Raw genomic sequence first — 13,629 nt, 5'->3', positions numbered from 1 at the left:
CTCAGCAGCATAACCGCCCCACTAAATGTATCCAGAATACACACAATCCTCGCCTCTCACTTAGAGCACAGTCAAGACCAAGCAAAAAAATAGATGGGACGGCGTGCTACCTGACCCCCTGACTGCGCGCTCGGACAGAGGCTTTAAACATGGTAAAAGAAGCGTCACGTAACCCACGATTTCGATATACCCAGTTTAATTATGTACACCAAACTAACCTCTCACCCCACCGCATTACACGTATGTTCCCCCAAACGCCCCAGGCTTGCCCTAGATGCGCTACTCCCGATGTCAATTTCTTTCATATGACCTGGGACTGCCTCTCAGTTCACACAACATGGAATGATATCATAACACAGTTGTCAGATTGGACGGCCATTATGCTTCCTCTCACTCCAGAACTGTGCTTGCTCGGTATAGGTCCCCGCCCCAAAAACCAGAAGCACTCACTAAGATGCATAGCCTTGGCACTGGTGATGTACAGGCGCCTTATAGCCATGCATTGGAAAGCTCCGGCCGCCCCTGGGATCGATATGTGGCACTCAGAACTGCTGCGTTGAGCCAGAGCCGAGGCACGGACGTTGCAGCTCCTGTTGGCCAAGGGGATCCCGATCAAGGGATTGAATACATGGAATTCCTTTATTACAAAAATCGAAAACAAAGATGATGAACGCCCACCATGAATACTTCTATAAAAGACAACTCCCAGGCACTAAAATAGCCATACCCGTTAATATTATCGAACACCCCCACACCATAATGACTCACCACAAAATGAACCAGACCAAATTATCACAAGTGATAGGTTAGGCATAGTCTGGGTGGGAGGGGGAATGCAGATTCGTGTACTGCTGGCTCGGCACGCCTCTGGGCAATTCTTCCCTCCCCCTCACCTAGGGACCACGTTCACTGGGCTCCCACCGACTCCCCCTATCTTGGCCCTCCTACACCCCCCCCCCCCCCCAACCGTAGTATTTTTACCCTTTAAAGTTCTTCATAATAACGTTTCCCCCTGACCTTGCTCCACCGACCGCACGCACGCCATTGCCTGGTTTAACGCCCTGGGCCACCTGTGGGCGCCGCTGCTTGTGGTTAAACGTTTGTACTTATAAGGGCCGTGGGAAATGTGCATCCAGTCGCATTGTACTACGCTCACTTGTATATCTCCCTTATGTTCACTTGTTGAGTTAAATAAAATAAAAACATATTAAAAAAAAAAAAAAAGCTTATAATGGTCTTCCACACGTTTTGCTTCATGGTCTTGGGTGACCTTGAAATTCATAGACGCCTTTGCATCCAAAACACTGAAGACAGACGTCATGTGAGTCATCAACATGTTGGTGACCGACTTATCATGGCTTAAACCCAGTAATTTGAAGGGGTGACATGAGCGCACACAGAAGTAAAGTTTGAGGGGGAAAAAATGGTCAGAATGAACAGAAATCGAGAAGCTCTGATCCCCTTTGGAAGGCGTGGAAATAAAGGAATTGACAGTAGAACGCAGGGATTGCACAAATAAGTTCAGGCATCATACACAGGCAAGCAGGGATCCACCGTAGAGCCACATGCTACAACAAATGAGAAAATTGGTAGCAAAAGTTTTCAGATCCAGTCTGGTGCTTGCCATAATTCATAAGGTGAGGAGGAATCTGTGTTAGAAGCCTATCAGAACGAGGGTTTCCCCAGGTGCCCTGAAAGTATCATTAACTCCCTCATTAAATGGTAGAGGTTCAGAGGAAGACTGACTGGGTTTTAGGACCTCTGTGACATCACTCTGACTATTATTAAAGGAAGTTCCAGAGTCAGGACTTCAGCTAGCCTTATACCAACCATGTGTAGTAAAGAAGGCTTTTTTTGTAGTGCATCAAAATGAGGTAAACTATGCAGAATGTCCAGCTGAGCCTCACTTACTTGTGGTAATGTGGGGGAGCAGTTTAGGTTTATGAGAGGGTAGTGTTAAGCATTTGCTGTACACACAATCAATAAAGGAGATACACTGAATAAGAAACTGAAGATCAATTTAGAAGAAAAAAAAATAAAATTATATCAACTTAACCTCATCCTGAAGATCTTGGTGTCTAAGTATTTTTGAGTTCGGGATATTTAGAAATACAGACAATACAGGTGACAGATTTGAGGCATGAGCCTTTAATGCAGTAATGTTTTGTTATAGGAGAAACATACACTGCATAGGTAATCTTGCAAACGACTTACAGGACTGTTCTTCTGGACTTAAGGTAAGTAGGGGCAAAGGTCCACAAAAACACCAATATTAAGTTTACCTGCCCTGGTATGTCCGGATGCAGAGGTGCTTCCGGCAGTGGCAGATTCAAACACTAAAGTCAAAGGAGAACAGTACCTGCAAGAAAAGAATGCAAATGGGTACTCGGGGATCAGTCCGGCAGAACCTAAAGGGGGCTCAGTATTCGAGGGTCTCAAGACCCCAGAGACACCGTTGTTTTCAATGGACTTTGGCTGGAGGGCAGGGGGGCTCTGAGTGCACTTGCAGAAGAGGGGAAAGAAACAGCAAGAAGGCTTCTGGCGTGGAGCTGGCTTCTCCCGAAGTTCCTCAACATGTAGGCAAGTTTTGGTGGCGAACAAACACAAAAATGCCTTAGTGATTGCAGCGGACTGTGGCATCCCCGGTACCGGTGCAGAGGCACTCCAGGCAGGCTCAAGATCTCAAAGACTGAATGGTTCAAGGGGGATGACCGCCTGGACAATATCATTCTCCTGGCAAGTGGCTCCCTCGCGGACCCAATGGACCGCAAAACGGTAGACTGGGCAGTTAGTGCAGGCACGTGGCTCCTCTTCTACAAGGGAGATGCTGGCTGGTTTGGGAGATGCTGGCTGGTTTGGGAACTGCTGACAACCCTCCAAGGCTCTGGAAGGATGAACAGCTGCAGGTCTTTGCAACTGTCTGGCTAGGCAGGCAGGATTTGGTGCCAGTTACACAGCTAGTCCATAGTTCTTGTGCCTTCAGTTCTCCGCTGTCCATGTTCTTGTAGTCAGCCGACTCAGAGTTCCTGGTTTCAGGGGACCACCTAAATGCTGATTTTTTTGGGGGGGCGGGGGGAGGGCTGGGGAAGGTTAAGGGGAGTGTACAGTAGTAACCAGTGGGCTACTTACCTCTGGGGAGTCTACACTGTCTAGATGACCACTTCCTGTGGGGAGTGGGCATTTTCCTGACCGCAATCCCTAGTTGCAATAAAATCAAGATGGTGGAACTCTTCTTTCGTGGAGTACATCAAATAGCCCCCAGAAGGGGTGAGGGTTGCCTGGAGGTGCAACACGCCTACTGCATAGCTAATGTCCACCTGTCCATGTGTCAAATGGGGCTCAGGGCAGGGGGTGGCCCTATCCGGCTCTGGAGGAAGACAGGGTGGCATATCAAAGGCGGCAGGGGATTTTAAGCTCCTGACCTCCAGATGCAGATTCACTAGGCATCCTGCTGAATGAGGTGAAGACACCTTCTTCAGAGCCGGCATTGCTTCCTGACCTCAAAGAGCGCTGACTCACCTGCAGTGGGTCAAACTTTCTGTGGTGGCAGATTGGTCAATACCAGTCAGCCAGGCAGCACTCTAGAACATTAGCAGGTTTCTAAGGTTTCACCTCTAAGGTGCCCTCTGGGTGCATGCCATAATAAATCCAATGCTGGCATCAGTATGGATGAAGACATGGTACTTTATGTCCCAACACCTTAGGTTTCAGTAAAGCCATCATGCAGCTGGGGGTCTCATAATGACCAGTGTGCAGTACATTTACTTACGATGGCTTCCCTGTTCACATTTAACAGCTAGTAAATGAACTAGACGGCACAAGGGCATATCTGTACATGAATATATGGCCTCACATCTAATAAAAGGCCCCCTGCTTTAGGGTTATCAGGCCTCCTATAGCAGTAACTTACATATATTAGATGCAGTGACTTGGACAAGGCACACAGTGAATGTGCCAGGTCAAGTATTCACACATGGTTTGCACCATGTCACGTAGCCTGCTATGGCAGTTTGAATGAGGGTCCCCAAGGATGGCAGAATAGATACTGCAGTCCATAAGGGATGTCTTTCATACCCATGCCCTAGACAGCAGGGATACGCCATATAAGGCCCAAGCTCCTGGGGCTCAGATCCCTCCAGGGCTAACAGGTCTTCTCCCGGAGGAAAGGAGATTTGAGCTTGTCTCTCCTCAGAAGTTGGTTTCCCAATCTTCTTGCCTTTTCTCATGGAGGTCTGGGCTATTATTCCAGACTCCAACATCTCTTTTTCACTCTAGGCTTTACTGTGTGTCCTTACTTTCAAACACACCTATTTAGGTACTCCCAGCATGGCTTTTCCTTCTACCTCAGCCCATGCTGAGGTCTCCAGATCATTACCTAGCTCACATTCAACTGGAATTGCGAAGGACAGAACCACCTTCTTCTGGCTAGTAACCTCTCCCCATTCTAAGGCCACCCTAGCTATAGGATGAAACTTAAGAATGTTATCAGCACTGATAATTGGATACATTTGCCAAGTTATGTACTGCTCTAGGGATATCAGTTGTTCAATTACAACGGCAACACTTGCACCTGTAACCCTCAGCGCTTCTACCTCAACCCCACTGATATGTGGCCTTTGTATTTCTCCAGGTTACTAGGCCAGACAGCCAGTGTAGCGATACCCACCCCACTCTCCGAGACTATTTATTTTAAACATTTTTATTGGCATTTTTCCTATGATAGTGGGCAAAAAACATAACAGGGTTCTTGTATCACACACAATGATGATATGGCATATACGTAATACATGCATTGCACAGTTAGTGGCTATAAAAGTAGGGTCAGCAAGTTCCATTTCCCACATTGCTAGGCATTGTCCTTGATAGTCTCTCCCATGTGTGGTACCTTTCACCCCTCCAGGAGAATAAGCATCACCTCAGATTGCCAGACCAGCATCTGTAATTACCAAAGTGGTGTCAGGCCCCCTTTCCAACTCAATTTATTCAATATCGAAGGCCATTCCATCTATGAAGCTCTCAGCAAACAGCATATGCAGTATCAACAAAGAGGTTTAGAAGACTGCTCAACTCTATGAAAACAATCCAACTGTCTCAGGGGTTGGTAACTACTTCAAACACTGTCTATCAACAAGGAGGGACGAGAGCAAGCACTAGTGGGGGCATCTCAGGGGAGAAAGCCTGCATGAAAGATTTAGCACCAGGGAGGGGATTGGCCGGGGCTGCCCACCCCATATGGGGAAGGGGCATAGGGGTGGGGATACAAACAGGCACAAGACTAATATAAGGAACTGTCCAGACCTGGCCTGGGGCCTTGAGGTTGGGACCACTTTCCCCTGACCCAGAGCTCCCCACCTTCATGTCTCAAAACACTCACCCTCTCAGCCCTACGAGGGGGCACCCGCTGCTTCAGTATCTGAGTCAACCACTTCGCCCTCTGGACCATCAGGGGCCTCCTTCTGGTGTTCCCAGGCACTGAGAATCTCAGCCCATATTCCCACCAGGGGGATCCTTCTCACTACCGTAGCATCTTCACAGAGCAAAGCCCTCTCCTCTGCCCCACCCCATACCGTGAGGTCATTCGTCCTGCCACTCAGTGATGGGCCCACATTGACTTGCATGCAATCACTACGCGCATCGTGGCTAGTACCAAGGCCAAATCTATCAATCAGGAGCCAACACTTTCTTTAGGTGGTCTGGGAAATAAGCCTAACAGACCAGTCTCCATTCCACAGGGTAGAGCTCTGTTCAAAGTATCACTGAGTGCCATCATCACGGCATGTCAGAACAGCTGTAGGCAGGGCAACCCCTCGTCATATAGCACAAGTCTACATTTTAAATCTCAGTGAAGGCTTTGGGAGTAAACAGAAGGGACGTTGCTCCCATAAAGAAGTCAGTGCTCTTGTTGAAGACTACATCAGACTGGTGGCATCTAGGGCAATTGCGGGGGTCGCCACATATTACTTGCAGTATTTGGGGTGTCAGGTATGTTGTGTAAATAGTTGAATTGAATATATTTCAAGCACATGTTCTTGGAGAACCACTTGGGATAGGCCAAGACACTTCCATTCTCCTACTGTGAGTTCTCTCCCTAGCACTCCCTCCTAGCGACGCTTTGACATTGCTAAAGGTTTACAGACCATGGTTTTAAGAGTCTTATAAAATCACCTCAATAGGTGAAGTGTTGCACCCAGTGACAACAGAGACCATAAGAAGTCATTTGTCTTTGATCCCTCTCGCCCAGCCGACAACAGGTCTCCGAAGGCTCAACAGCGCTTTGTAGGTCAGAAATTGACCTGTTCGTAGGCTATACTGGTCTGCCAGTTCCTGAAAAGTAAGTAGAGTGTCTAGTTAGAAGCAGTCTGCCACTGTTTAGAGGCCAGCTGCCACCCAAGCAGACAGTTGTCTCATCTTGAAGTACATAAGGGGATCAACATGTGGTATTCCTGCTAATAGCAAGGCTAGCGCATATAAAGGGGTTCTGCCCATCTTTAGTACACATTGTTTTCAACAGGGAAGGGCTGTTAGCAGCACTCCAGGTCGAATAACTAACTACTGGGCAAAGAAGTTCAGCCAACAATAAGGCCGCATCCCACGTTGCACTCTTGGCACCCAGTTCTACCAGCCTGGCCCCCAACTAGCCCATGGGAGCGCCACTGCGTTTGAGTGGCCAAATACTGCAATTTCAAAATCTGTGCGCCCAGTTCCCCTTCATCCAGGGGTCTACAAAGTGCCTCTAGAGAAACCTGGTGTTGCACCCCTGTCCCATCAGTTGTCGCAATAGAGTCCAATTTGTGTGACCAGGAAATGGGTACTCTCACTGAGAGGTTCGTGAATAAATATAGCCGTGTGGGAAGCATGACCATTTTCAATATCAAAAGCAGAGCCATAATTGGCAGCTTAAGAGAACCCCAGAAAGGGGCGCCTGATTTAAGAGCTCTCAGTGCTTTTCCCAGGTTACCCTCTCTGAGGTCCTCCTTCGAGTGGAAGATTTGAATACCCAGGTATTTAAATGAGGGGGGGACCAAGCCAGCTCCCACACTAGCCTACAACTAAGCATCAGGTAGTTAAGAAAACGTGTACGTCTGTCATATTAACCCTAAGGCCTGATAAATTAGCACATTTGTCTAGGTGGTGTAAAGTCATTGTCGCGCCCATGGAGCCATCCACTAGATATCGCTTCCCCTGAATTAAAACGTGCCTTTGGATGATAGAGGACTTGACAAAGTCTATGTAGGTTCAGGGACATGCTGCAGGAAGGGTTGAAGCCATCCTGGTCTTCATATATCAGGTAGAGTATGTGCGGGAGGAGTCGAAGGGCCAATATCTTGCTAAGAATTTTTAAGTCTATGTTTAATATAGATAACGGCTGAAACGTCGCAATGGATGCTCCCTGGGTCTGTATCTTTGGGAGAGAGACAACCACCATGTTCCGGGTGGACACTGGTAGTGTTCCATTTTTTAGGGAGTTCACATGTAGGAACTCCAGCTTCGGGGTCAGCGATATCGCAAAACCAGAGTAAAACCTGGCAGGCTGTCCGGACCTGGGGTTTTCCCAGCTGGCATTTCCTTTATAGTGAACCGAATCTCCAGAAGCTTTCACCAGGTCCCCCAGAGGCTCACAGGACTCACAGGGGAGCTCTCCTAGCAGAAGCTGCTGCTGAAAGGAGGTCAGAGCACCTTGTTGTCCATCTGTCAGAGGTCTGTTTAAAGTCTTTTAATAGTCACGGAAGGTGTCACTGATAGCTCTGGAGGAGTGAAGCATCTGTCTGCCTGGGGATTTAACCTGTGTAATAGGGATTCCACGCAACTCTGGTTTGATGAGCCAAACCGCAGCAAGCGCTCTAGCACCATGTGCTATTGCTCCCAAATGTCCTAGAAGCGAGTGTCAGCTTCCTCATCTGTGACCACTGTATTACCCAAACTGTATATTTCACCCTCCAAGGTCTTCAATTCTCCAGCTAAGGTCTTTCTAATGCCTACAGATTGGCCTAAGCAATGGCCCCTGGATCACCACTTTGAAAGCTTCCCATTCCATTAACATCGACGATTGAGCTCATTGAGTTCAAAGTATTTGGTTAACACATCTCCCAGTGAGTCTTAAGACTATTGGGGTTATTCCAACTTTGGAGGAGGTGGTAATCCGTCCCAAATGTGACGGATTTACCACCAGCCGCATTACGAGTTCCATAGGATATAATGGACTCGTAATACGGCTGGTGGTATATCCGTCACTTTACCGTCACTTTTGGGACGGATTACCACTTCCTCCAAAGTTGGAATAACCCCCTATGTCTTCTACTGTCTGGGGGTTTAGCCACAATGTAGGGCCCGCAGGCCTTTCGTGAATAAGCCAGAAACCCAACAGGGTGTTGTGGTCTGTCACAAGTATTCAATGCGTCCCAAGTATTCGGCGTGTCTAACATACTGTTGAAGCATAAAAATCTATCAAGGCGGGTGTGGGGCCGATTAATAGTGGAGTTGTAGGAGTAATTGCATGTTCCTTTACATGGGGTTCTCGGAGTTCCCAGTGGGACAACCAATTTCTGAAGCCCTTAGCGGTCTGCATTTGCCAAGGCTTGTTGGTGGTCCTGCTTGCCACTGACCCTTCTGCAACCAAGCAACCGACATGGGACGGCTCCTAGGCGACTCCAAAGATCACCTGCATCCTCCAGGACCCAGCAGCTAGACTGCTTCTTTCACTGTCCTGCAGGAACTTCACCTCCAAAAGGGTGGGTGTTGCCTAGCAGCACCTCCTGGACATCGCCTATTAGTCTGGACAATAACCCCTTCTTTTTCAGGTTCCTCTCGTCCAGAATCCATCTTTCATTTCCACCAACCCAGTCCACGAGTAACGACAGCAGCTCGACAACCGAGGCGTCCAATGACTCCAACAAAGGTTTCCAACACCACTTCACCCCTATGCACCTAGGCTCCCTGGTGTAGGTACTCCAGTCTTCTGGGTATCCACTCTCCAACCTTCTTTGTGCCAACTGGTTTCCTAGGGGTCCACAAAGAAGGGTCATGAATCCATACAAAATCCAACTTCAACAGTCCTTTGTTCACCTATGGGACACCTGGCTTGATGATAACTCTGCACCCGGGCACCTGTAGGATTTATAGTACTTACCACTGGTAACTTTCTAACACCCCTCCCCCCAACACCAACCGTCAAGTCATAAAGCAGGGTTCATTATACTGAGGTCTACCTTGATCACTGCAAGAAGCCATTATCACCAAGTGCATATAATCCCACATTCACATGACCAGCCAAACAGAGTAGACGTCAAAGAAACATTGTTTATTCATTTCAATAGTCCTGAAATGGAGGTATGTCCCCGTGCTGTCTAGTTCATTTACCAGCTGGTACAAGTGACCAGGGGAAGAATATGGACTGGACACTGGTCATTACGAGTTCCCCAGCTACATGATGGCTTTATTGAAGCCTATAGTGTTTGGTATTGAACATCGCCTCTTAATAAATGCATACTGATGCCAGTATTTTATTTATTATGACAGCCACTCAGAGGGCACCTAAGAGGTGCCCCCTGAAAACCTACTAGTTTGATAGTGTGCTGGCTGACTTTTGTTGACCAGCCTGCCACCAAAGATGAGTTTTTAGCACCTTGCAGGTGAGAGCCAGCGCTCACGGAAATGAAGACAAGGGCATGGAACAAGAAAGTCTAGGGGTTCCTTCAGAGGAATTCATTATTGTGGTTAACCTATTACAAGAATCTATCACCATACATGATAGTAAGGTTCTGAGTTTTTGCCCAGCTTGTATTGGTGACTCATGTAGATTAAAAATTGATCTTTACAAATGTGTTAGATGCCTTACATTAAAGAGAAATTTCAAATTAAACTCTGGTCAGAATAAAGATCCTAAATCACCAGTACAAATGATTGAGCGTAGTAAGTTATCAATTCAAGACAATCATGAGGCCATGGCATTATTATCAATTACAGGCTGTGAGGATGATCCAACTAATGTATTGAAATTTTTGAATGACTTGAACATAGCACCGGATTTGAATGTAACTAGTGGGTTGAAGAAGAAATCATGTTGGACACAGAGGGTAGCGAGTGATAACATCGATGTATTTCACAAGATGGTATGTAGAGATCTGGATGCACTTATGGCTAGAGGTAAGATGAGGAGACCTAGTAGAAACCTAAGTCATGGGGAACAGCAAGCATTAAAGATTTTGCAGAAAGATGACAGCATTATAATCAGACAGGCAGACAAACAGGGCAACATTGTGGTCATGAATCGATTGGATTATGAAGAAGAGATCCATACTCAACTGAGTAATGTGAATTGTTATGAAAACAAAATTACATAATCAGATTTCAGGTTTAATGAATACGATCAATAATTTGTTGGGAATGTGGCACCAACAGTGTTTACTAGATGATGATGGATATGTGCCTAAATGTTGACCGCCCCAGGTTTCCTAGTCTCTATACTTTTCCTAAAATCCGTAAAAACCTCCCTTTTCTTCCAGGGAGACCAATTGCGTCTAGCAGTTCAGGACCAACGGAGATTATCAGAATTTGTGGATTTTTTTTTTTTTTTAAATAGGCCTTGGTAGCTAATATTCCATCTTATATTAAGACCAAGCACACCTTGAGCCTGTTAAGTGATGTTGAGTGGGAAGCAGGCATGATGATGGTGATACTTGGAGTCTCACTATATACTAGTATAGGACATAAGGATGGACCACGAGCACTACGTCATATTTTGAATAAAGATCTGCTAGTCTATGGGTACATACGGAAATGCTGTTAGATATGATAAATTTGATTTTAAATAACTTTTTTTCTGTTTAATAAGGAATGGTTTAGACAAAACCAGGGAGTAGCTATGGGCTCCAGGTTTTCTCCTTATGCCAACCTCTTTATGGGGTGGTTTGAGGAGAAGTGGGTCTGGGGACCAGGATCTATACATTGGCAGGCACATATTCTTGATTGGGGTTTGATAAATTGACGATTGCTTTATGATTTGGACAGGCAATACTTATCAGTTAACAGATTTTTGTAGCTACCTGAATAATGATGCAGATGTCAGATTCACTTATCAACAGTCAGAAAAATATTGAATTTTTGGATGTTGAACTGTATATCGAGAACAATAAAATAAAAAGTAAACTCTTTCGCAAACCGACGTCTTGCAACTCCATCCTACATGCATCAAGCGCACACCCCAGGAACCACATCCAGGCAATATCCTTTTGTAAAATGATTCGAGGCAGACTAAATTGTTGCAAAAAACAAGAATTTCAACAATGTAAACAAAACATGGGTCAGCGTTTCAAACTGAGAGGTTACCAAGTACAAGATATTGATAAAGCGAAACAGAGAGCTATCAAAACCTCTAGACAGGATACATTGAGGCCCCTTCCAACTACAGTTAGTAATGATAAAAAAAGAAGGTCCGGATAGTCACTGACTAGACAGGAACCTCTTCTGTTTTGAGGAAGGTGATGAGTAACCAATGGAAAATGTTATCACAAGATATAACTGACGGGCACTATTTCAAACGGACCTAAGATTACATATCAGAGGGGTAGATCCTTAAGGAGCCTTCTCAGCCCCAGTTACCCATTATATCGGTCGCAGGATCATTGGTTGTCTGAACACAAAAAAGGTTTTCAAATGTGGCCAATGTGGGGTCTGCAGGTGGGCATGTCATGGTAAGAAAGACTTTGGAAATATTGGCAATCTGATGTTTAAAATTGAATACAACATCAATAGTAGTACGACCTTTGTGGTATATATGCCATTAAGTCATTATAAACAAATGTACATTGGTAGCGCGATTCGCCCCCTCAGAGAAAGGATTAGTGAACATTTGAGGGCACTGAAACGGGACGATGAATGGTATCCGATTGTACAACATATGAGGATATGTGAGACAAGGTACAAGTAAGGTTTTCAGATTTCTTTGGGATTGAGCATGTGCCAAAAGATCCTCGGGGTGGTAACAGAATTGCATCTTAGGAGGAGGGAATCGCTATGGATCATGCGTTTCAGGGCAGCTGAGGATGGATTAAATATAGACCAGGAACTGGAATACTTTTTGGGGAAATAAGACTGTTTATTTTAATTGGTTTTGACTCTATAGTAGGGGTGCACAGCAATCTAAGTATCAGCAATAAGATTAATTCAATGTCTGAAGTTGACATATGTATTAATATGAACTATGAATTTGAACTTCCATTAATGAACTGTATGCACACACAAGGAGTTAAATGAATATGGAAGTTGACAACAAAATATATAATCTTAACAGATAACATACTCTATATCCAATGGGACACGGAGAGGGAGGTTGGCTCATAACAGTATTAGGCAATTATGGAGGTAGTTATTTCTTTTCATTTTTCCTCATTATACAGTTGGGATTAAGAGGCAACATTAAGTTATCTTGAGGAGGATAGTTAAGTTTGTAGCTGTTTCGACGTTACTACTATCATATTTATGGAATATTGTGGAAATGTGGTGGCTATTGTTATGGTTGATTTAAAATATGTGGACTTTGTGAGGCATGAAATTAGTAAGGGTTCTTAAGTGTATGTTTTTGGATAATCTTGGCATAGGGTTGACAAGTATTTACTCTTTCTTCTAAATAATTATTCAGGACTTAAACAGGTATTTATGTACTATCTTACAGCATGTGAAATTGGTCCTCAATGTATGGTTAACCACAATCACTAGGCTAAGATGGGGGCGATGTTTTATTTCAGGATATAGGTGCCTGGGGGAATTAGTCCTATGTTTATGTCTAATATCCTTATATGTGGGTCTATTCGAAGAGGGACTATTCCCTAGAACAACATTACAGAGGCGTACTCCCAACATGTTCTCATGGATACGAGTTCACTGGTAGACACACATTTTATATCCGGATTTAGTAGATTATGCAATCGGGTTTTCTGGGTTTTTTTATGGGTTACTAACAAATTCAGTTAGTGACGTTTTGTGAAGAGTCGATATTATCTTAAATTGTGAATGTTGTGATTATCAATGTGGAGCTATACGAATTTCTGCAGGAGGTATCTAGTGGTTAGGCGATATGCCAGTAAGTTAGTAATGCTTTGTTATGAGTGGCATCAGGGGACCTCTTGTTTAAAATGTGACATGAATTAGCAATGTTGGGCATTGATGTGGGATAATGGCATTTTAATGTATTTGCTTGCAGATACAGTTTCCTAATGATTCAGATTTTGACAAATTATGGCAGTTATTAAATCCGGGTTAAGTTCTGATATTTGTTGGTCAACCCCTGTTTAATCAAGCCCTATTCAACAAGGGATAAAGGTCATTTACTTATTTTGACAGTAATTTTGTATACATTTGGAGATATGAGGAACTAAGGAATGGGAGATACTCTGTTCTTATACGGTTTTGGATCCCCAAAATAAACAGGTATTGCCCATTGGATGAGGATGCTACTGCTTTTTGTATAAGCACTTATGGCTAACGTCTATAGTGGTGGCATTTGGTTTATACATGTTTCACATGTGTGTGCATGAGCGTTTTGTAACTACACCTGTTTTATTGGGAATATTTGGTTGAATTTGTTCTGATGCATGAGAGCCTGGATTTATATAAGCTTGTTCTATGTAAAGG

The 13,629-nt window shown here is 44.9% G+C and overlaps 1 protein-coding gene across 1 annotated transcript in view; it reads right to left on the bottom strand.

The window, feature by feature from the left end:
- Positions 1 to 13,629, bottom strand: part of LOC138283614 (golgin subfamily A member 4-like) — a 129,098-nt gene that overhangs the window by 1,462 nt on the left and 114,007 nt on the right. The window contains exon 15 of the mRNA XM_069221551.1: positions 2,283 to 2,359. Coding sequence (XP_069077652.1) covers positions 2,283 to 2,359 — 77 coding nt within the window. The remainder of the gene's footprint in view (positions 1 to 2,282; positions 2,360 to 13,629) is intronic.

Source organism: Pleurodeles waltl, chromosome 3_1 (genome assembly GCF_031143425.1).
Source record: "Pleurodeles waltl isolate 20211129_DDA chromosome 3_1, aPleWal1.hap1.20221129, whole genome shotgun sequence".
Taxonomy (NCBI): Eukaryota; Metazoa; Chordata; class Amphibia; order Caudata; family Salamandridae; genus Pleurodeles; species Pleurodeles waltl.
Note: the sequence above shows the minus strand (reverse complement) of the source record. Positions and strands in the feature narration are given on the sequence as shown.